At 59.3% G+C, this 21,361-nt stretch overlaps 1 protein-coding gene across 8 annotated transcripts in view; it reads right to left on the minus strand.

Moving 5' to 3' along the window:
* The window catches only part of Gatad2a (GATA zinc finger domain containing 2A), a 66,946-nt gene that overhangs the window by 14,891 nt on the left and 30,694 nt on the right, over positions 1 to 21,361 (minus strand). For 5 of the 8 annotated variants that reach the window (XM_005409634.2, XM_005409632.2, XM_005409631.2 and 2 more), the window contains one exon: positions 11,590 to 11,864. The exons of 1 other annotated variant lie outside the window; for it this stretch is intronic. In XM_005409634.2, the coding sequence (XP_005409691.1) occupies positions 11,590 to 11,858 (269 nt within the window). In that variant the 5' untranslated portion in view covers positions 11,859 to 11,864. Of the gene's footprint in view, positions 1 to 11,589; positions 11,865 to 17,041; positions 17,060 to 21,361 lie in introns of those variants that run through there. 2 more of the 8 variants (XM_013507294.1, XM_013507293.1) reach the window with 2 other exon arrangements.

Genomic DNA, 21,361 nt, shown 5'->3' on the forward strand with positions numbered 1-21,361 from the left:
CCAGCCATCACTCTCCCTGGAAACTGTGGGTCCAACAACTGCCCTGGGACTCCATTGTGGGGCCCAGCCTGGCTACGCCCGCACACCTCAGCTGAGAGCAAGGCAGGAGGCTCCCAATGGCAGCCAGGGTTCAGCACCCCACGCAGCGCCCGCCTGCCCACCTGGCGGAGTCCAGCCTGTGCTGCCCACGCCATGCAGGAATGCAACAGCCCCTAGAGTCACAGGGCCCCGAGAACTTCACTGGACAGGGGTTGGTCCTAGGGATGTGTGGAGTGGAGGTCGGACGGACACACCAAGGAGACCATGGCGGCCACTCACTGGCCTGCCACTGTCAGGGAGGCCACTGCAGCATGAGCCTGCCAATGGTGATGCCACAGGGTGGGCAAATCAAAGCCAGCACGCTCTGCTCGGAAAGCAGGGAGAAGCACTTAAGAGAAATGGTCATAATCGCGGAACCAAAAGGCTGGCCGGTCACATCTGGAAAACCATCCACAACACCTGTTAACCCTCTCCACTGGCCACCCCTGTGCCAGCCACCGCTGCACGCCCTGTCATCTTCATCAGCTCTGTCACCCCCAGTGCGTGGGTGAGGGACAGTTCAAGGTCACAGGCCCAGGCTGCTGTGTGCCCCCTGCACCACAGTGGATCCTGGCAGCCTGAGTGAAGGAGCTGTGGGGCCAGGAAGACTGGTCCCACGTGACCGGCAGTTCTGACAGCCGTTCTTTCCGGTTATAAGCACCATTTTTGGAACAGGTTAGAGCAAACCTGTATTTCTATGTGAAGGAGCCAGCAGCATCCATACGCTGAGTCCCAGGAGACAAGGCGAGGACGGGTGAGGACGGGTGAGGACAGGGTTGTACGTGGCCCCCAGATCCCACCAGGAAATGCTAACCTGCCCCACACTGAGCTGGGGGCCCGTCAGAGCCCGGGGCTGGCAAGCATGTGGGGTACAGGCACTTGGGGAGACGGTGAGCAGCTGATCATGGCACCAGCACCAGCACACCTGCTTCTGCCTCTGGTGCCTGCAAGTGTGCTGCTGACCTTCCTCCAGGAGGAACACGGTGACAAGTCCCTAAGCAGGGTGAGCAGGCAGAGCAGGGACCCCTGGAGAGGCAGGCTTGCTCACCAACGCAACACCTGAAATCCACGAACAAGGAACAGCGCCGGCTTCCAGCTGCCAATTCCACAAGCTGCCCAGTTCTGCACAGCGCCCACAGGCCCGGGGGGCCACCACAGGCGCGGGGTAAGCCCTCGCTTGTGAGGGCTGGGCAAGGTCCCCCGCTCCAGCTTGGTGCCTCCACACCCCAACCAGACAGCCCTGAGGCCCATGGGGGTCATTCCTACAGCTGCAGGGCGCCTGGCCCAGTCACCAAACCCAGCGAACGGCGACGAGATCAGTTCTCTCAACGGCGGGATGCCAATGGGATGCTCCCCGCACCCCCGGGGCTGCCGGGAAACGTGATTAAACCCGAGTGCCGGTCTTTCCAGTGTTCTGACGCCACAGAAGCAGGACGGTGCCTTCAGACACCCTGCTGCAGGGAAGGACCTTCAGACACACAAAGAACTAGACCTGAGGTCTAGCAGATGTCTCCCCCGACACCGTCAGCGCGGAGCCTGCCCCATCACACGACGCTCCAGGTGGCATTTACTGCCAGCAAGGAAGTCCCAACCTCCAACACGCAAAATCTACCACTCACTGCGGGCTCAACAGCTTCCCAGCAGATTGTGGGGACAGAAAGAGGCCTGATTTCCAGACATCTGTGAGGCAGTGTACACCTGCAGCATCTCTACCTCGTCAAAGACCCCGGGAGAAGGCAGGCCTTCTTCAGCAGAGTCCCAGCTTACACAGACCCCGCCCTCCGTCCTCTAAGGGCACAGCACAGGGCCGGATCAATACAGAGCAAAACCGGACAGAGAGCAGCCAGACGGCAGGAGGAGGGCCAGCACCCTGCGACCGAAGCATGCGGCCCGGGCACCTTCACCACGTGACGACGGCATCTCACCTAAGGTCAGCGCCCCGAGCCCCTCTCCCCAGAGCAACCCTGAGAGAAACACCACCCGAGTCCCACAGAAGGACACCAACAGACCATGAGAAAGGCAAGCCTGAGAAACTGTCTCGGCCCAGGTGAAACCCACTGCGGGGTCCTGGGTCAGACAAGAAATATGAGGGGACACGATGCCTACAATCTCAGCACTCAGGACGCCGAGGGGGGACTGCAGGTCTCATCCCTCCTCAGGCAACTTACTGAGATGCTGTTTCAAAATAAATGAAGCACCAGGGATGGAGCGCAGGGAGAAGTCCCTGGGTTCAACCCCTAGTAGCAAAACTAATTAATTACACAACTTTTTTTTTCTTGTTCAAGGGGCAAAAGAGCCAAACGGATTTTACCAGTACAAAACCTCTCTGATGAGGTACCGAAGTCGGAGGCAGGAAACTCCACGTGCTGGGTCCACAGTAAGGCAGAAACACAATTATCAAAAAAGGCACTGGAAGAACGCACCTCGGCTGCCTGCCTGCCTCTCCAGTGCAGGATCTTCCTCCCGCGTCAACCCTACGGCGGGATGTGGAAGCACAGCAGATCTAACAGCTGGCTTATGCTTAGGTCGAGCAACCAAGAGACTTGCAGAAACACCGAAATTGAGGACTGCTTTGAGTTTAAGGCCAGCCTGGGCTACAAAGTGAGTTTAAAGCCAACCTGAACTGCACAGTGAAACCCTGACTCAAAAAGAACCACCACCCCCCAAAAAAGCAGACAACCACCAGCTTTAAAACGGGCCCACTCACAGGCATGACTTCACGGTGGCACGGAACACACGTGCACTCAGTGGAAACCACTCGGGACTGTGACGGGGCCTGGGCCAGGCCTACCATTCAGCGCTGCACCCTCTCTCCATGCTGCCGTGAAAGGAGACCCCTGACCTCTACAGGCAATGCCGCGCGGGGAGGCTGGGGTCAGGTGGTTAATGCTTTCTTTTTAACTTCCTGTGTTTCCACCTTATTTCAACAGTACTGGGACACCGGCCATCATCGGCTGTGGAGCATCACGAAAAATACTATGCTGGTATATCTCAGGCTGTGCCCGTCGTCTTTAATTGAGTTGGTATTTTCAAGTTTTCTCTTCTCTTTGGATTTGAGACAATGCCTCACTGTGTATGCAGCCCAGGCTGGCCTTCAAGTCGAGCTCTTCCTGCCACTGCCTCCTCGCGCTGGAGTTCCACGTGCACCCAGTCTCCTAACACAGCCAATGCCCATGGCTGCCCGCCGGCGCTCAGGGGCCTAGAGCGTGGGAGCAGCGGCCAGGGCCTCGCCGTCCTCACGCCTCCCAGCGCCGACTCTCCCACGCGGCCAAAGCCGCCCTGAGAAGCGAGCCTCACTGAGCCTCCGCAGCCCGCCCCGCGGAGGCCTCCTTGACCGTAAGCCGCAACAGCTGGCAGCCCAAGATGCTCACGGCCCTACACTGCCACACAGCCCACCCTGGACGCAGCTCACACAGGGCCTGGCACCCGGCAGCCCGAGGGCCCACAGCTCCTGCCCACAGCCGTGCTCTGGCTCCCTCCGAAGCACGCGCCGCTCTGCTCTCAGCTGGGGCCCAGGACAGCACCTCTGGGCTCCAACGGCCCAGCACCCCACCCCGCCCTTCTGGGCGCCGCTCACACCGGGAGCCTCCCGACACCGAGCCCAGGCACTCCGACTCCCGAGCTCCCCCAGACGCCCGCGTGCTGTGAGGGAGGCAGCGCGCGTCGCTGAGCTGACGGGCCTCTGCGGAACACTCCTAGAAGGGTCAGGACCCTCGTCACCGGGTCTGAGTCCCACTAAGACCGAGAGCCTTGCAACTTGGTTACATCACAACTATTTTTAAGATTTAGGCTCTAAAAATAAGCAGCTGTATGGCTTGGGACCCAAGGAAGGGGCACGCAGCCACGTCTGGTATGCCCCCATCCCCGGTGCAGCGCACCCCTACTCCGTCCCCAGCCTTGGCACCCAGGAGGACGGGCACCAGGCCTGCTCCGGGCCTCTCGCTGCCTCCTCTCTTGGGGGTGGAGGCTGGCTGCCTGTCCCGCTCCCCTTTGAGGCACTCCTGAGCTCCCCGTGGGCACTGGGACAAACCGCCGAGGCAGACTGGAAAGGTCAGTTGAGGGGCAGGCCAGCCCGTCCCCTCGCACCGTGACGCCCCTCCCGCCCACAGGTGCTCAGAATTCAGACTTACCTTCTCGCAAGGGCACACAACCGAGATCCCTCCCAACCAGCAAGCCATTCTTTTCTTGCCAGAGCACTGTCTGCAAACACTACCCCCATCCCTGCCCCCACTCCTGGGGCCACACAGGTCCGAGAGGGCCAGGCACCCACTCCTCGCAGGTGCCCGGCCCAGGCCCAGCTGCCGGCTGCAAACAAAAGCAGCGCCATGTGGGCCCATGTTCTCCTAGCCCAAGGCCTCCCGCCTGGACCCCGCACACCCAGCTTGAAATCACCCGCCACAGAGGCCCTGGCGGCAGTTACAGGAAGCTGGCGTGGGACAGGCCCCCGCAGGAACGTGTGCTGGGAGGTGTCAGGAACCACTGCCCCACTGACAGAAGCCCTCTTTTCTTTTCCAGACACTAAAATTGAACACAGGGTCTTTGCACAGAGCTACATCCTCAGCCCTTTTTGTTTCTTTTTTTTTCTTTTGGTACCAGGAATTGGACTTGGGACATCGAACTTGCCAGGCGGGCACTGTGCCACTGAGCTATATCCCCCGGCTCCTTACTTTTTATTTTGAGATACAGTCTTGTTAAGCCGCTAAGTTGCCCAGGCTGGGCTTGAACTTGGGATCTTCGTGCCTCAGGCTCCACAGAGCTGGGATCACAGGCTTGCCATCCCCACACTCAGCAGACACCAGCCGTTTACGAACAGAAGGTCTGCACACCCTGCGATCTGCTCACGTGTGAAGAGCTCCCGAGAGAAGCACGGGCACTCACAGGCGGTCCCTTCCAGGATGGGACAGTGGCCTCTCCTTTTCTATCAGGGACAAACTGTCCAGGGCTTCCAGTTCCCTCCCTGGCCGCACAGGGCCTTACCAGGGACACCACAGATGAGCCCATGCTCTCCAACCTGCCACCAGGCTAGCACATGCTATGAGCCATGGACGAGTTGGATCACTCAAAGTTGTCAGAAATGGGGCCCCCAGAGCCTGTCATCCTAAACCTAGCTGTTTTTAGAAATAGAGTGAACTCTTCAAATACAGATGACTTCACATCTCAATTAGATACAGATCTGGAATAAAGGCAGATGGACAGACAGACGAAATGAGATGAGGAGCAGAGGTCTGCAGGCTATCACTAGAGACGGGAGGGGCCCAGGACACACTTCGCAGGGAGCGACGGAGAGGGAGGGACGTACCTTTCAGGCGACAACAACTCGCTTTGTGGGCGGCGGGGTGTGGACTTCTGGCTAGAACCGAAGGGGACGCTCCCCGGACTAGCCGGCCCACTGCGAATCTGCCGGCGGCAGGCAGCGGCAGACAGAATTGGAAGTAGAAGGCAGCAGCCGGCCTCCCAACAGGTGCTGGGGAGGGGCTGCAGCTGCGAAGAGGGGGCTCTCAGAGGACCAGGGACCCACCTTGCAGCGCAGGGCGGGCACAGGCTTGGGGGGCAGGCCTCTTGCTGCAGGGGTGCCCCAGCTCCCACACTGAGAGTGAGGCCTACAGAACCAGGGCACGGGGCCAGCCGGCACTCACCCCTACCACCGAGAAGCCTGTCCTGCCCAGCCAGCACTCGACAGCTGGGCCGCCATCAGCCGCCTTGCTTGAGGATGGATTCCAGCAGACAGCCGGCCGCGGCCTGCACAGCTGTGGCCGGCACAGCGTGAGAGCGGGGAGGCCAGGGTCTGCATGCCCTGGGGGACCCCACGCGCTCCCTGTCGCACCTCAGGCAGCCACATGCCGCTTTCCTTCACAGGCCTGGCCCTGTGCCTCCGTCCCAGCAGAGAAGAGTGACCAGGCTCAGGGCACGATGACATGCGGAGGCCAGGGCCTGGACCCTGGCTTCTCTGGGGACCGGCTGGCTGACCCGTAAAGACTGACAAGACCAGGTGAGGCTGAGGCTGCCAGACCCCACATCCACGAGTAGGAAACAGCGTGGGCAATGAGGAAAAGCGTAATGCTTTCGTGAACACGAACGTACACACGTAGCCCCAACAGCCTGACCACTGGGTACGTACTGAGGGTGCCAACCCATGCTGCAGAGACCTGCGTGGACGTGGGAAGGCGCAGCGCTGCCACCCACCCAGATCCATGACCATGCGCCGTGCCTGCCGCTGAGCAGCAGCACACTCACACGGGGGCAAACCCCGGGCCCCATGGGGTGCACACTGGAGAACCCGGTCGAGGGAACCTCGGCAGGAGCAGGACCAGCCCCCAGCGCAGACAGAGGCTCCTCCTGCTGGGCATGCTAGGCGCTGATGTCGGGACTCACATGGGGCTACACCCAGAAGCACCCCAGGTCCGACAGCACACACCCATGTGACTGTCACACAGCTCTGCTGCAGCCCCCCAGCCCCTGCCTACAGTGCGAGGAACTCTGAGGTGGGCTGTGTGGGGTCTCAGTTAAGCGGGCAGTGCCCTCGAGAGGCCTTCAGGTCTCTGGTCTCCAGGTACCCACCGCCACACACGATGCCCTGCCTCAGCACAGCATCGGGTCCACTGACCACTCTGAAATCCCCACAACTCTGTATCCAAAAGCCTTTCTCTCTTCCGGGCCGGCCCATCCACACAGCTGGTGTTCCAGACCCCTGCCCCCAGCGTCTGCAACATCACTTTCCTTTTGCATTTCTGCTTTTGGAATAGGACCCATGTTAACCTGAGTGTAAATCGTGCGCACACCCTATTATGTAGCACCAAACCCTGTCTTAGGTCCAAAGGGAGATCCACGTGTCCCAAGGACCCAAGGGAGACTGGTATCTATACATGGGGTCATCATCCTGCTGGCCCCTTCGTCCATGACCAGGTTCACAGGCTGGTCCCGAGCTGGCCTCGTGGATCCCAACTGTCATCTAGGACATCACCATTCACAGCAGGTTCTGTGCTGCAGGCCCAGCACACAGATAGCATCTCTGGTGTTTTCCACTGAGAGGTCACAGGGGCCCAGGGACAGTCAGCAGCAGCAGGAGCTCCGGTAGGGAGGCTGGGGGTGCCAAGGGACAGGGACCGTGGGCTGCCTTCCTAGAGGCAGGAAGAGGTGGACCCAACCACTCCATGCTGCAGCTTCAAAACCTGCTTAGGAGGCTGGGGATTTAGCTCAGCGGCACAGTGCCTGCCTGGCAAGCACAAGGTCGTGAGTTCGATTCCTAGTACTGGAAAAAAAACAAAAAAAAAGAAAAGAAAAAAAAGGCTGCTTAGGGTCCAGTGACTTCTGCGCTACATGGCGCCAACAGCAGCCTCACTCCCCAAGGCCTCAGCAATGTCTCCCATACTGCTGGCCCCAGAGAAGCAGCAGGGTAACCCGGGCCAAAGCCAGGAGACCAGGACAAAGCCCAGCGGACTGCAGTCCACCGCCTGCCACTCTCACCAGGACAGGGAGCGCCTCACAAAGCCACACGCAGATAGGTCCTCAGAAAGGCATGGGGCAGCCGCCCCTGAGCCCTCTGCGAGGGGCCTTTCTGTTCTGACCTGGGTGTGACCCATTCTTCCTGACCAACAACAGTGACACACTTGCCTCCACAGGACAGGGCAGGGGCCAGGCTACTTACGGGATACAGCACGTGTGGCCTGTGCCCACTCCAGCTGCGGCCTGGGACCCAGGCTTGGGGTGGGCGGCGCACTGCGCAGCTCCTACCTCTGGATGTTGCTTTCCCTGGGCATGTTCTAATGCCAGAGTCTTAACCTGTATTTTTTGTGGAGCTGGGGATGGAATTCTGGGCCTTCCACGTGCCGGGCAGGGTTCACCACTGAGTCCATCCCCAGCGCCTGGTATTTTGTAACACCCACATGGAGGTTTTTCTACACCACGAAGCCCACCCACTGGAGAGTACAATTCCGCGAGTTTTATCAAGTGTGGAGAACTGTGAAGCATCACCACATCCAATTTTAGTGTACTCTCGTCATCCCCAAGGAAGTCCCTTTCATTGCTTCTCCTACCCACAGCAGCCCTTGGGCAGATTTTTCCACCTCTACAATCTTTTTTTTGGGCGGGGGGCGCGGTTCTTTTTGAGACAGGGTCTCCCTATGCAGTTCAGGCTGGCCTTGAGCTCACTTTGTAGCCCAGGCTGGTCTCGAACTAGCAACAATCCTCCTGCCTCAGCCTCCTGAGGGCTGGGATTAAAGACATGTGCCACCACGCCCGGCTCTCCACCTCTACAATTAATTTGTTGGGTTTTTCGCAGGGTGGGAGGGTCGTCTGTCTTTTTAAAGCTGGGGTGAACCAGGGCCTCGTGCACGCTAAGCACGTGCTCTACCACTGGGCCTCATGCGCCCCTCTCTTCCTTTTTCTGGACACGTCCTGTGAACTAAATCACAGGCCAAGTGGCTGGGCACACTGCTGCCAGCTCCCCTTTGTGATGCCGGAGCAGAAGCTGCTGTGGGACGCCCATCACTGCACATCTGAGCTGCTGCCACTTCAGGGCCAGTGCAAACTGCACTGCTGTGTCACCCTGCGCCTGTGCGCATGGACACGGTTTTGCTTCTCTTGGGTAGATTTTGCAGTCACATGGTAAATTCATGGCTAGCTTTGTAAGAAAAAAAATGTTTATGTTGTTTTACGTTCCTATCCGCAGTACATGAGGGGTCCCAGTCCTTTGCATCCTTGCCAACACACGTTAACTGTCCCCTGTAAGTCACAGCACCCTGGCAGATGTGTGCATGGCCTGGCACGAGGTCCAGCCTGGAGCACCATGGGCCCTGAGAAGGCCCCAGCCAAGTGGGCCGGCGGGGCTCTGGGTCCTCTGTGACCTGGTGGGTGCTGCCAGCGGTTCCGCCCATCCCACAGACTGAGGCCGAGCCCATTCCCTATCAGCCCTCCCTGCCCAGGCCTCAGGGATTACGTTGGGGCTTTGTGGCTGGACACCCATCTCGTCATGACTGCTGGGGACTCCTGAGCTATCGTCACGAAGCGCTCCTCCAACTCCAGTAACTGCTCCGTCTGAAGGTCTAACCTATCTCCTACCAACAGTCAGCGCAGTGCTCCACCGCTCACTGTGGCACGTCCTTCTGTGTCCCTCCGCTCTTCCCTGCAGTTTGGGGGTGTCCCCATAAACAACCTAGCACTGTGCTTTTCTCTTACCCAGCATGAGACAATCCCAGACTTTTTCTTTCTTCCCTTCTCTTTTCCTTCGTTTTCCTGATTTCCTTGCGAAAGGGTCTCCCTATGCCGAGTTCTTTTCTTGCTCTGAGCCACGAGGATGTGCTCAGTTTGTGAAAATGTATCTGGCAGCACATGTCCCGTTCATTATGTTTGCTGTGTTTCGGTTAGGAAGTTAAAGAACGAAAATTAAATTCACTTGGCAAAACTCACAACTGGCACGCTGAGTCTGAAGCCAAAAGCTTCAGCGACCCATAATGTGGGTAACACAGCTGTTCCCTGTGTGGGACGACTCGAGCCTGGGAAACCCACCAAGCCGCCCAAGGGTGCCCGCCAGTCTCCCGGTGAGGACCCAGAGGTGGCTGGTGGCTAGCACAGACCAGGAGTGGCTCTGGGGCAGGCACGATCCTGATTCTGTCAGCACGCGCGCAGGCGCACACACACACCGTGCTCCCACAGAACGACCCCAAGCCTCGGGGAGGGGCCCGTGCGCTCTGAACACCAGGCTAGCAGAAGGGGAGCTGCCCCCAGCACTGGCTCAGTGGCCTCCGATTCCAGTACACACGCCACATCCCCTCATCACCTTCAAGGTGGAGATCACTGCCTGATTCACCAGTGAAAAACACGGCCCTCAGTCGCCTGCCTGGCTGACTCGACCCCAACCCACCCACCGGCTCCAAGGCTGGACTGTTCCGCGGCTACACAGATGCTCTCGGCGTCACCAGTGCTCTGGAGGACCACGCCCCGAGTGCCTGAGCTGGTCCCTGTCCCTTGGTTCCTTGCATCCTTTATAAGTCGTAAGAAAAGCATCCCAACAAACTTCAGTAAGTATCATCCCACCTTCTAAGTAATCTCAGTTCAAACACTGATGGCCCTGTGGAGAAAGCAACCAAGAAGCCCAGAGCTCCGGGGGAGCCCTGGGCTTTGGTAACAGAGAGGTCCTGCTTTGAGTCCCAGCTACGAACTCCATCTCAACAACCAGCCTCGCCCCGGATCTCCCAGACCTGCCCCGCAGAGCCACTTGGTGAGGAGGGGAGAAAACGTGAGCCAGGTGCCGGCGGTGGGGTACACAAGAGGCACCCAGGGAGTCCCCATGGACGTGGGCCCAATCCAACCCAGCTGTTCACGGCCACCCATCACAGCCCTCACCCAAGGCACCACAGACCCTCGCCTTGCTGAGGAAGGAAAGAGCCTGAACCTGTGTGTAAGAGTCAGCTTGGGTCTGAGTGGGGGCACAGGAAGCAGAGCGAAGAGAAAGGGCTCTGGGTGGAGGGACCCAAGCGGCTTGCTCCCCTGGACTGCGGGGCTGCCTCCGCCCCAGAACGCGGCTGACAGAGGAGGTGCAGATTCCAGATGTTGAGAAAGACCAGGCCCCCATCTGGACCTCACCACCCCTACTCCGGACTCCGAAGTGGACTTAGGATGGACAGCACCGCTCAGGGCCCCTCTGCAGGGTCAATGGACACTGACAGGAAAGGCAGGGAGCCACCAGCTTCCGAGCTTCCACCCTCTGCAGTGTTTGAAGGGTGTCTAGCGGGCAGGAGGGGACCCTGGTGTGCATTCTGGAGAGATCCCAGGAACGTATAAAGGAAGAGGAGGGGCCAGGTCTGAATTGGTCTCTACGGGGAGAAAGAACTTCTGAACAAAGAAAGGGGGTGAAGACTGAAGCCCTCCCTTCCTCTCCAGTCCCGGGACTGAACCCAGGGTCTCCACACTAAGCTACATCTGCGCACTTCTTTTTTGAGACAGACTCTCACTGAGTTACTAAACTGTCCAATCTGGGCTCAAACTTTCCATCCTCCTGCTTCAGCCTCCCCGAGTGCTAGAGTGACAGGTGTGTACCTGGCTGAGCCTCACAATAGCCGAGAACTGGCAGAGTCACCCTGGACGGAAGAGAAACAACACAGCAGGCTGCAGGAGCTCTGCCCTGGGTGACGGCTGAGTCCAACAAGCAGAAGGCCCTTCTCTCCAGGGCAACACTAACCCAGTGACCCAGCAGGGTGCAGCATCCCTGGCCTGCCGTGCTCCGGTCTGAAAAGCAGGAAGGCACAACTGGACGGAAGCCTCGCCTTGTCCTATAAACCCATGAGCTGACAGGTGGCAGGCGCCTTTAGGTGAGCCCTGCTGGCGAGGGCCCGCTTCGGAGGCGGGATAAACTGAGATCACTCCTGAGCCACTCCCATCTGGTGCCAGGGCCCCAGGAGGGAGCTCACCTGGCCAGGACACCAACCTGCCGACAGGGCGATGCCAGGACCAGGGCCCACGGACACGCGCACGGTAACCCAGCATAGCTGGCCCGCCCGCCACCACCCCGCTCACCTGTGGGAGGTGCGCATGTCCACAGGCCCGTCGCCCAGCAGCCCTTCGCCTCTGCCCACAGCCACCGCAGGGGCCTCCGCGGCCCCCAGCAGTCCTTGGGCCAGGCCTGCTCCCGGCTCTGGCGTCACCCTCCTGTCACCCTCAGGGCTGAGGTCTGCAGCCGACAGTCCTCTCTCCATTTTTATTCTCTTGCTCTCCGCATCATCCTCCAGCAGGTCGGGCTCAAGCGCTCGCTTCTGGCTCCGGGTTCGGCATGCTTCTTCGGTCATTCTGGACTTGAGGGGAGGAGAAGACAGCGTTGGAACCAGACACGGCCAAGGGCTACCTTCTAGAAACTTTCTAGGGTGTGGCTCTGAGTGTGGCGACAGCAGAGGGGGCACAACACACACGGGCCCCAAAAGGCACCCATGGGACATTCTTCACAGCCCAGGGGATGGCTGGGAAGCAGGCGACAGGTTTCTGAGATGCCCCAAGCATCTAGACAGGGGCCCAGGGCCCAGGGGCTGGACAGGAGCGAGCCTCGCGTCCAAAGGAAGGAGCTCGGTGCACTCGGACAGGAGAGCACACTGGGCAAACTGTCCTCCTGCCGAGCCGCCCGCCCGCGGGTCAGAGCCTGCGCAGGACTGTGACGTGTGGGGCCCAGGGAGGGGCGACCCCGCTGTCCTAGGAGTCACTGTGGTGACTCAGTGGACCCCTGCTTGTGCTCTGGGGAAGGGAGGTGCCCTGACTCCCTGCTCACCTCCAGGAGGTGGGGAGTGGGGTCACGTTTAACCCTTTGGGTACCAGTGAGGTACACTGGGAGTGGGCTGGGGCCAGGCCCGTCACCGAGCCACCACCCTGTACCTGCAGCACACACATATCTTGATTTAAAGAAGAAAGAAAAGAAGGACAAAACAGCTGAGTCAGTTTTTGATCCCATGACATCACTGGGCTCCACATGACCCTTCCCAGGATTCAGTCGGAGAGACAAAGCACTTTCCAGAAAACCAGTCTGAACCGGTTCCAGACAACAAGCTCAAGTGCTGTTAACCCTCACGGAGACAGAGGGAGAGACAGGAGAGACAGGAGACGAGGCAGGACAGCACGACAGGCCTGTGTGCTGGAGGCGCCTGGCATTCCACAGCAGGGCCCGACACCGGCACCCTTAAAGGGGCCGCCAGAGCCCAAGCCTCGATATCCGAGGCCAGGGAAATGAGACTCGGAAGGGTCAGTCTTAAAAAAAAAGAGAAAAACTACCCTGGAGTTCACCAAGGGACAAGAAAAGACATGAGCTCCTGAGGTCTGACAAAATCTCCAGTCAACAGTGATAATGCACGGTTATAATCCCAGCACTTGGGAGGCTGAGGCAGGAGGACTGCTGTGAGTTCGAGGCCAGGCTGGGGTACATAGTGAGTTCAAGGCCAGCCTGAACTGCATAGTGAGTCTCTGTCTCAAACAACAGAAAAAGCATTTCCAGTGCCACCGTTACCGGGACGGTCCGCACCCACCACATATGGGCTCTTCAAGGACCAGTTCACACCTGTGGCATCCGCTGTGCTAAGGCCCAGACTGTCTACACCGTACGAACACTCCGGGAAGCCTGTCCTGGGTAAAGCCAGTCTCCTGAACTAGGAGGCTGGTGGTATCCTGGCAACAAAAGGGTCCTGTCACCGTCACCAGCCGCGGGAATCGCCTGCAACCTGTTTTAGGAACCAGCTTCCCAAACGAGAAAAAGTGCAGGCCCTGCCCAAATGTACGCTTCGGTGGGCCTGGAGCTGGAGGAAGCAGGGCCACCTGCTCCCCCCATACCAAGCTCGCTGAGGGCCAAGCGGAGCAGGTCTCCCAGACCTCATACGGGCAGAGCTCGAAAGCCAGCGGGGGCTCTGTGCTCTGCGGGGAGCGCAAGACCAGACCTCTCTCAGTACCACCTAGAGCCACACTGTGACCCCAACAGGACTAAGCTGAAGAGCGGGGTCCACAATCCCAGATGGCACGGGCTCACAGACTCAGGCTCCAGCTGCCCCCACCACCCTGGGGGTCCAGCCTGCAGCTACCACCACGCACCCCTCGACTTTGCCCCAGTGGCTCTCCAAGGCTCTCAGCCCTCTCGGTTCAGAGTTCTGGGGTCTGTCCTTCTACATCCCTGACCAGAAATCCCGTCGGGCCAGCTCGCTGACTGTCCACCCTGTCTCCCTGAAGGCCTGCAGCACGGTACTGCCCTCGGTGCCAGCCGCTCCTCCCCTCTGGGCCCTGCCCACCCCAGGGCTGCTGGTGGTTCCGCAGCAGGTGAGAGCAGGGTTCCAGCAATGGCTGTGGGTGGCAGGCGCATGCACTGCTGGGCCTGGCACGGAGCAGGCTGGCCATGTGAAGAGGAGGGACCAGGACTGCAGACAAGGAGGCCCACAGGGGCCAGGGGCCAGAGAAGACACACCAACATCCTTCCCTGGAATTCACACGCAGCCCCTGGCACTGCTTCTCCGGGAAGCTCCTCTGAACCTGAGAGCCTGCTGGAAGGCCCCAGTTACTCTGGCCACACATTTCACGGTTCCCAGCCCAGAGGGCCCAAGAGCCCACAGCTTGTGCACAGCCTGTGGTGCCAGGGCGGTGCACCACGAGGCCGATCCTGGAGCTCAGCCAGCCCTGGCCAGAACCGAAGTGCACAGTCCCGTACTCCAGAGCCTCTGCCTAGTGGGCGGTGTGTGCCCCTCCCCCGCCCCAAAAGGACAGTGCAGCTGGAGGGGGCGGGGCTGCCCAGAGGTCTGGGTGGGCGCTGACCTGCCCTCCTGACCTCCTCCTGGGCCCAGGGCTTCCTTCGCAGCCAGGCCCCTGATTCGAGGCCTGCTGGTGACCAATCGCAGGCCGCCACAGGGCGTTTGCCCCTGAGGAGGGCGTGTGCTCCGGAGGAGTGGCCCCTCCTTCCTCAATGCCAGCAGGACCAGCGTTCCAGCACTACAGAGCTGGCGGCCACTGCACTGTGGGCACAGACCTAGGGACAGCCACGAAGTCATCAGGAAGAAACCAGCCTTGAGCAATGGCACACGACTTCACGGGGCACAGCAGGCATTCGGAGACAGCACCCTGAAATGGAGGAGGGGCTGACCAACCTACTAGCACTTTAGGATCCCTTCCAAAATTCCCCAGCAGAGCTTATCTCAGAGTGAAGCACCCCAGCTAGGAAAGCTGGCCCCCACAGGCTGTTTATGACCTGCTGGCCATGGGCAGATACCCCCGAAATAGCGCCCACTCCAGCATAAGCTACCGGCAGGCAGAGGGCTAGGACCTGGGCGGCCTCAGAGCCTCCTTCGCTCCAGGCTGGGTCTCAGGCTGTGCAGCCCAAGCAATGGTCCCGAGGCAGGCAAGTGCCTGCCCAGTGCAGGACCCCAAGCCAGAGGCTGAGGCGGGCAGGCTCCGGGGCCACTGAAGGGCCCCACAGCACTACCATGGGGGGCAGCCACTGAGTCCTGGGGGCTTCAGTGATAGGGGGCTTTGAGGTGGTACAAACGTCAGCACTCTTCGCCCCAGTGCTGCCAGGACTTTATAAACACCACTGTCCAACTGTCCAAGATCCTCAGTACAAAACACTGCAAAAGACTGGACAATGCTGCCACCAGAACGAGGGTTTTCAAAGTGGACTCGAGAGACGAATCACTCCCTGCCAGGTCAAGGACACCAGCTCAGTACACATCCCTTGATAATGAAAAGAAGACAGGCACAGCAGCACACGCCTGTAATCCCAGTACCTGGCAGACTAAGGCAGGAGGATCACTTCAAGTTTCAGTTCAAGTGCAGCCTGAGCTACGTAGTGAGTTCAAGGCCAGCCTGGACTACATAGTGAAACCCTACCTCCAGAAAAAAAAATAATTAAAATTATAATGAGACACAAACTAGAGCTCAACCTCTGAGGTCGTCTTATTTGAAAGGTTCCAAAACCCAAAACTCCTTCATGGGTTTAGCACTCAAAACTTTCTGGATTTTGGAACATTTCTGATTAGGGATGCTCGACTTTTCTAATACTGCTAGCAGTCCTCACATTTCAGACAGGAAGAAAGTGGGGCTGAGAGGCACAGGGATTAAGCACTTGGCAGGAGCGACCGAGCTGTGTCCCGAACAGAGAACTTGCCTCGCCTGGGGGTGGGCTCAGTGGTACAGCCCAGGGCCTGCTTCAGCACCATGAAGACAGAAAGGAGAGAAGGGAGGGGTCATTTGTGCTTTCTCCTACACCCTCTTTACAGGCCACTTGCTGGACCTCTACTCCCGCAAGAAATGGTCCTTAGGCCAAGGCGCAGTGACGACAGGGACAGAGACCCCCTACTTGGGAAAACAGCTGGAGACGTGCAGCCCGGCATCGGGTGACAGCACCGCGGGGTGGGCTGAGCGCGAAGGGAAGCAGACTCAGTGTGCTGGTACCTTCTAGTGCCCATGGGTACACAGGGCACAGTGGAGACAGGGAAAGCACTGGGCGTGTGTACAGCCCCCACCGGGTGTCGCGCAGAGGGCAGGGTCTCCGCCGCGCGAAGCCAGGGCAGAGCACAGGAGTGTGGTGTGTGCCGGCCATGGGGACTGTCCCCAGACCCAGACAGGGGCCAGGCACTGGGGACACAGACTCAATGACACCAGCCACCGGGGGCGAGGGGAGCCCCTGCAGCCACAGCGGGACCGACTTCTGAGAACGGGTGGGTGCAGATTTGGAGATGGAAAGGCAAGCCTGCAGCTGGACAGAGGAGCAGACCTATGCCTAGGGGCAGCCACCGTCCTCCAGGGGGCAAGGGGCATCTTTCCCTCCAGGAAGAGAGGGAGGGAGGGACCTACATGATCAGCCGGTGCTGGGTCTGGTGACGACAGGGTCTGGGCTCCAGACACACAGGACAGCCGCACCACTCAGACACACAGTGCAGCCAGGTCTCTGCACCCTGTGGTCCCCAGGCTGGGGTGGTGATCTCCCTCTCCACAGCACCCCCACCTCCCGCCTGGACCCAGCACCCCTGTTCACACTCCACAAACTTGATCCGCACCCCTCCAGGGATGCCCACCCCCTCAGTCTAGCCCATGTGTCCTGATGTGAGGAGGCAGCCGGGGGGGGGGGGTGCAGCGGCGGGGGGGGGGGGGGGACAGTAGGCCACACCTTCCCGAGGAGCAGACCTTGGGTCTGCTGCACGACTTCCTGATGAACGTCTTGGTGACAGTGCTGGGACTGTCCCCGGAAGGGGGTGGGCCCACAGCACCGGCTCACCACCACCCGACACAGAAGGGCACTGTCACCCACAGTCGAACATGCTCGGCGTCTAACCGGGGGAGCACTGAAGAGACATTTTACTCAAATCAAAACTGAAAGAAATTGGACTAAGATCAGCAGGAGTCACCTCTGAAGGGCACATAAGAAACTCACTTTCTGTCATCGGTGTTTCTGTGCTCTCTGAGTCCCCTGTCAGTGAAGGGGGAAGACTCGGGCGCGGCTCCGTGGTGGGGCACTTACCTACACTGGCAGGTTGGGGATGCCGGCCCCACAGCCAACAGAGGCGACGGGTGGAGGACGGAGGAGGAGCACCGAGAGGGAGGGAGGAGGAAGCCAGCAGGTGTGGTGGCGGACGCCTGGGCGCTGAGGCAGCAGGACTCCAAAGTCAAGGCCAGCCTGGGCTATACGGAGACCGTCACACACATACCGAGGCAGGACCAAGAAAGGACGCAAGACGAACATGTCACTTCCAGTGTGCCTGTGCCACGAGGATGCCACGGCCCATCCCCAGTATTTATTAGGAAACCCCTCCCGCGCCACCTCTCAGACTCAAGTTCTGGGCAGCCCACCCACTATGGCGCAGCACAGGGCGAGCCGGGGACCACAGCAGCAACGCCCCTGCCACCAGCAGCATCGCTTTCCTGGCCCACACAAACCCCCAACAGCAGAAACTCCCTTTTCCTGTTCACCCTTTGCTGTCCCTCCCTGTGAGCAGCGGACAGTATGGAGTAGCACGTGCCACTGAGTTCAGCCTACACTTCTGACGTGAGTCTCACAGGGCGCGTGGCTCCTGGGGCTGCCTGTGGCACAGTGCACACAGCTGTGAGGGGGACGAGCAGCATCCCCTGGCACCGCCACGGCGGCCTCACGGGGCAGAATGAAGAACGGCACTGCCCAGGAGCCAGGCCAGGGCAGACCTCGTGGCTGGACACAGGCACTACCTCCATGGCAGAGTGCTCTGCGTGTCTCCCGACCCCCAGGTACCAGCTGCATGAGAGCAGGAACGCCCCACCACCACGTGGCTGCGCCCAGCCTGGAGAGGGCCAGCACACGCACAGCAGGAGCGCAGCACACAGCTCTTGCACGAGGACGCACAGGTTTCGCAGAGGCGCTCTCCAGTGGAGGACAGGACCTGACCTCTCAGATCCCACCTTCTAATCCTGGGGCCCTCAGCTCCCAGCCCAAGCTCACTGCTCCATGGGTGTTCGCAGAAACGTGGGGGCTCTGGCCAAGCGCTGACCGCACAGGCATCACCCGAATGGTGTTCTCACTAGCTTTACAGGCAGAGAAACCAAGGCATGGTCAGAGCACGCGGAACGAAGCTGGGAAGCAGCGCCCTTCCACACACACCCCAGAGGCTGCCCTGCGAGCACCACAGGAGCAGCCGTGCCAGCCACAGGGCCTGGGCGGAGCGGGGCAGGATCACGACTTTATTGAGAGTCATGAGTGAGCCCGCAGCTTGAGGGTGTTTGCTTTCAAAGTACAGTAAATTCTGCTACGGCCCAGCACACATCGCGTCCTTATAAACCACAGCGGGATGTGAAATCGGGCAATAAAAACACAGGGCTTCTGGGAATAATGGGGCTAAGGGCATAACCCTACACAACGCCATCCAGCTCACAGAAACAGATAAAAATCCAGTAAATGTGCTACCCAGGAAGCACTTCAGGACACATGCACCAGATAAACGCTGCCCAAGCCCGCGCCGTGGGTCGGGGGCACAGCCCGCTGAGTGCTGGCAGGCAGCTGTGGACCCCAACTGGGGACAGCACGTGCCCGGGGCGTGGGCATTCGGTGTGTGGCCAGGAGGTGTCATGTATAGCTGGACCCACTAGTGCCAGTGAGCGACCTTTCTCTTAAGAAGACACTTTTGCGCTTCCAAGGGCTCTGCCATCGGTGCCCGGCCCTGTGCCTCTGCCAGGACACGCCTGAATGGGTATGGCTATGTACTAATAAAACTTAATTTCCCACGACGGTCAGCAGCCTGCAGACCACCTTTCCCCACCCCCAGCAGGTGTCTCCCCAATGAAACTGCACAGAGCTGAGCTACTGGAGCCGGGGCCCAATGTACCAACGGCGCTGGAGCAGGCCTGCTTTCCCGAGTGAGCGCAGTAACAACTCGTGACAGAGACAGGTTTTTAAAAAGGACTCAATGGAGGAAATTCAATCAAGCCCGGGCCTTGAGGTTAATTCTTTTGACAAGTCAAAAGAAATTTTGTTTCCCAAAGTGCCGTGCATGGACAAGACAGCTCGCAGCAGGGTCCATGTTACACTGTCCTGAAAGCCTCACACACTTGGACCTCTGAGGACCAACGGGCCCCTCGCAGAAGGAAATTACATGCTATAAACTGCATTACTGCAGCAGCTGGAACTTTCACCCAGTTACACAGCAAGTGCTTCCTCGGCGTGGGCGCCAAGGGCCAGGCCACGACACACCCACTCATGATAAGCCACCGCGGGCAGGAGCGTGGCACACGGTGCAGATGAACAACTGGGAAATGCCTCCGTGAACTGGAGCCCAAGGATAGAAATTAGAATTGTACAGACGGGAGAGAGGAAAAAACAGCAAGAGAAAGGTTGTCAGGACACAAGCACACAAGAGTCTAAAAACCCAGCTGGGTGTGGTAGTGTAGGAGTATACTCCCACCGCTGAGGCTGAGGCAGGAGGACTACAACTTTGAGCCAGCCTGGACTACATAGCGAGACCCTGTCTCAAGAAAACAAGACAAGACAAAACAAGAGTATGAAAATGCACTTCCCAGAGAGACGAAGTCAAGTAAGAGGAGACTGAAGCTGGGCATGGCGATGCACACCTGTGTTCTCAGCGCTCTGGGAGGTCGAGGCAGGGAATTACAAATTCAGGCCAAGCCCGAGTAATTCAACAATTTTGTTAGACCTCGTCACCAAATTTAACCTGGAGACCAAATTATCTGAAACTTTTACGATACGCTCAAGTAAGCAGCCACTAACATCTGAAAGGTAACACTTTGTGGCTGGCGGTAGGAGCTCAGGGAGAGGGCTGCTTGGGTTTGATTCCCAGGACCACCAAAGGAAAAAAAAAATTTAACTCAAGTCCCCATGCGCATGCCTACGCGCTGGGGGGGGAGGAGGGCAGCGGAGCAGAGTGCTGGCGTGGCACCCTCAGCATGGTGCGGGAACAAAGCCCACTTCAGGACACGTCACCTCCAGAGAAAGCTGGCTCACTGTCCCCAAGGGTCTCACCACATCATCACCAACCAGGCCTTCAAGGCTGCACCCAGGCCTCAGCTCCCTCCCGTGATCACGGGAGCGGAGACGCCGTGAGACCCGGCAGGACGGTACAGGATTACGCTGCCATCTCCCCCGGAGAAAAGCGGAGCACCCACGGCGCCAGCCATGGGCTGCACAACGAGCCCCGTCTGCACTCCGCCAGGCCCATCCTGCAACCTGAGATGAGCGCCGTCTCCACCTCCACGGCGGGTCAGACAGCAGGAGAAAGTGTGCCCAAACTGCTCCCGGGTTCGCAGGGAGGGACAGCAAGCAACAAGGGCCTCGAGCACCGCAGGGCCCAGGTTCCCCAAGTGCTGCACTTGGGACTGGGCCTCCGTGTGCGCCCAACGGAAGGGAAAACCCCCACCACCACCTGAGGCCGTGCTGGAAGAAGCCCCCGTTGGCGTCTGAGCTGCCACAGGCTGAGGCCTGTGCTCGAGCCCAACCCTGCAGCCCCAGGGACAGGGACAGATGCTGCCCAGCAAGCACAAGACACAGCGACAAAGGTGCCGCTGGAACCCTCCACAGGTAACTGGGGACCAGGCTCCGACTGGGAGGCCCTGCAAGGGCTGGGTGAGCTGCACCTCTGAGGCCTGTGAGGGCTACGCCTGCCATTTCCATGCCATCTGGGATGTTCTCGGCACAAAATGGGAGGCCTTAACCCTTCCAGGCCCGCACTCCCTCAGGGCACGGCCGAGCATCCCCGTGGCTGCCAGCCGCGGAAGGGAAGCCTGCATAGACTGCTCCCAGGAGGGCGGCTGCATGGCACGCGCAGGAGCCACACACCTCTCCTGCTGTTTCCATCAGGGACCCAGCAGCACGCTCAGCCGGCTGATGGCTGCAGGCCCCACACGGGCTCCCTCAGCTAGACACTTCCCTGCAATCTTCCGCAGCAGTTCAGGGCCAGAGGATAGGGCCAGCAGGGAAGCCTAACTCCTTTGTTTGTTTGTTTGTTTTCTGAGACAAGGTCTCAGCTATGTAGTTCACACTGGCTTTGAATTCACTACGTAGCCCAGCCTGGCAGTGATCCTCCTGCCTCAGCTTCCCGAGTACTGGGATGACAGGAGATTACAGGCATGCACCACCACGCCCAGCAGGGAAACTTACTTCTAAAACAAAAATAAAGTTTCTACAGCCCGCAGGCCTTTGACAATCAGTCCCCACAGCACTTCCTGCACGGCCTACAGAGCTGGGACAGAAATCCAGCTGCCATCCTCCTTCTGGGAGGCAGACTTCTGCCACACTGGGGTTTCTGCAGATACCAAGATCTGCAGCAGCCATGAGGTCTAGTTGAGCTGGGCTGTCACCTGA

Source organism: Chinchilla lanigera, unplaced genomic scaffold, assembly GCF_000276665.1.
Source record: "Chinchilla lanigera isolate Chin_1 unplaced genomic scaffold, ChiLan1.0 scaffold00123, whole genome shotgun sequence".
Taxonomy (NCBI): Eukaryota; Metazoa; Chordata; class Mammalia; order Rodentia; family Chinchillidae; genus Chinchilla; species Chinchilla lanigera.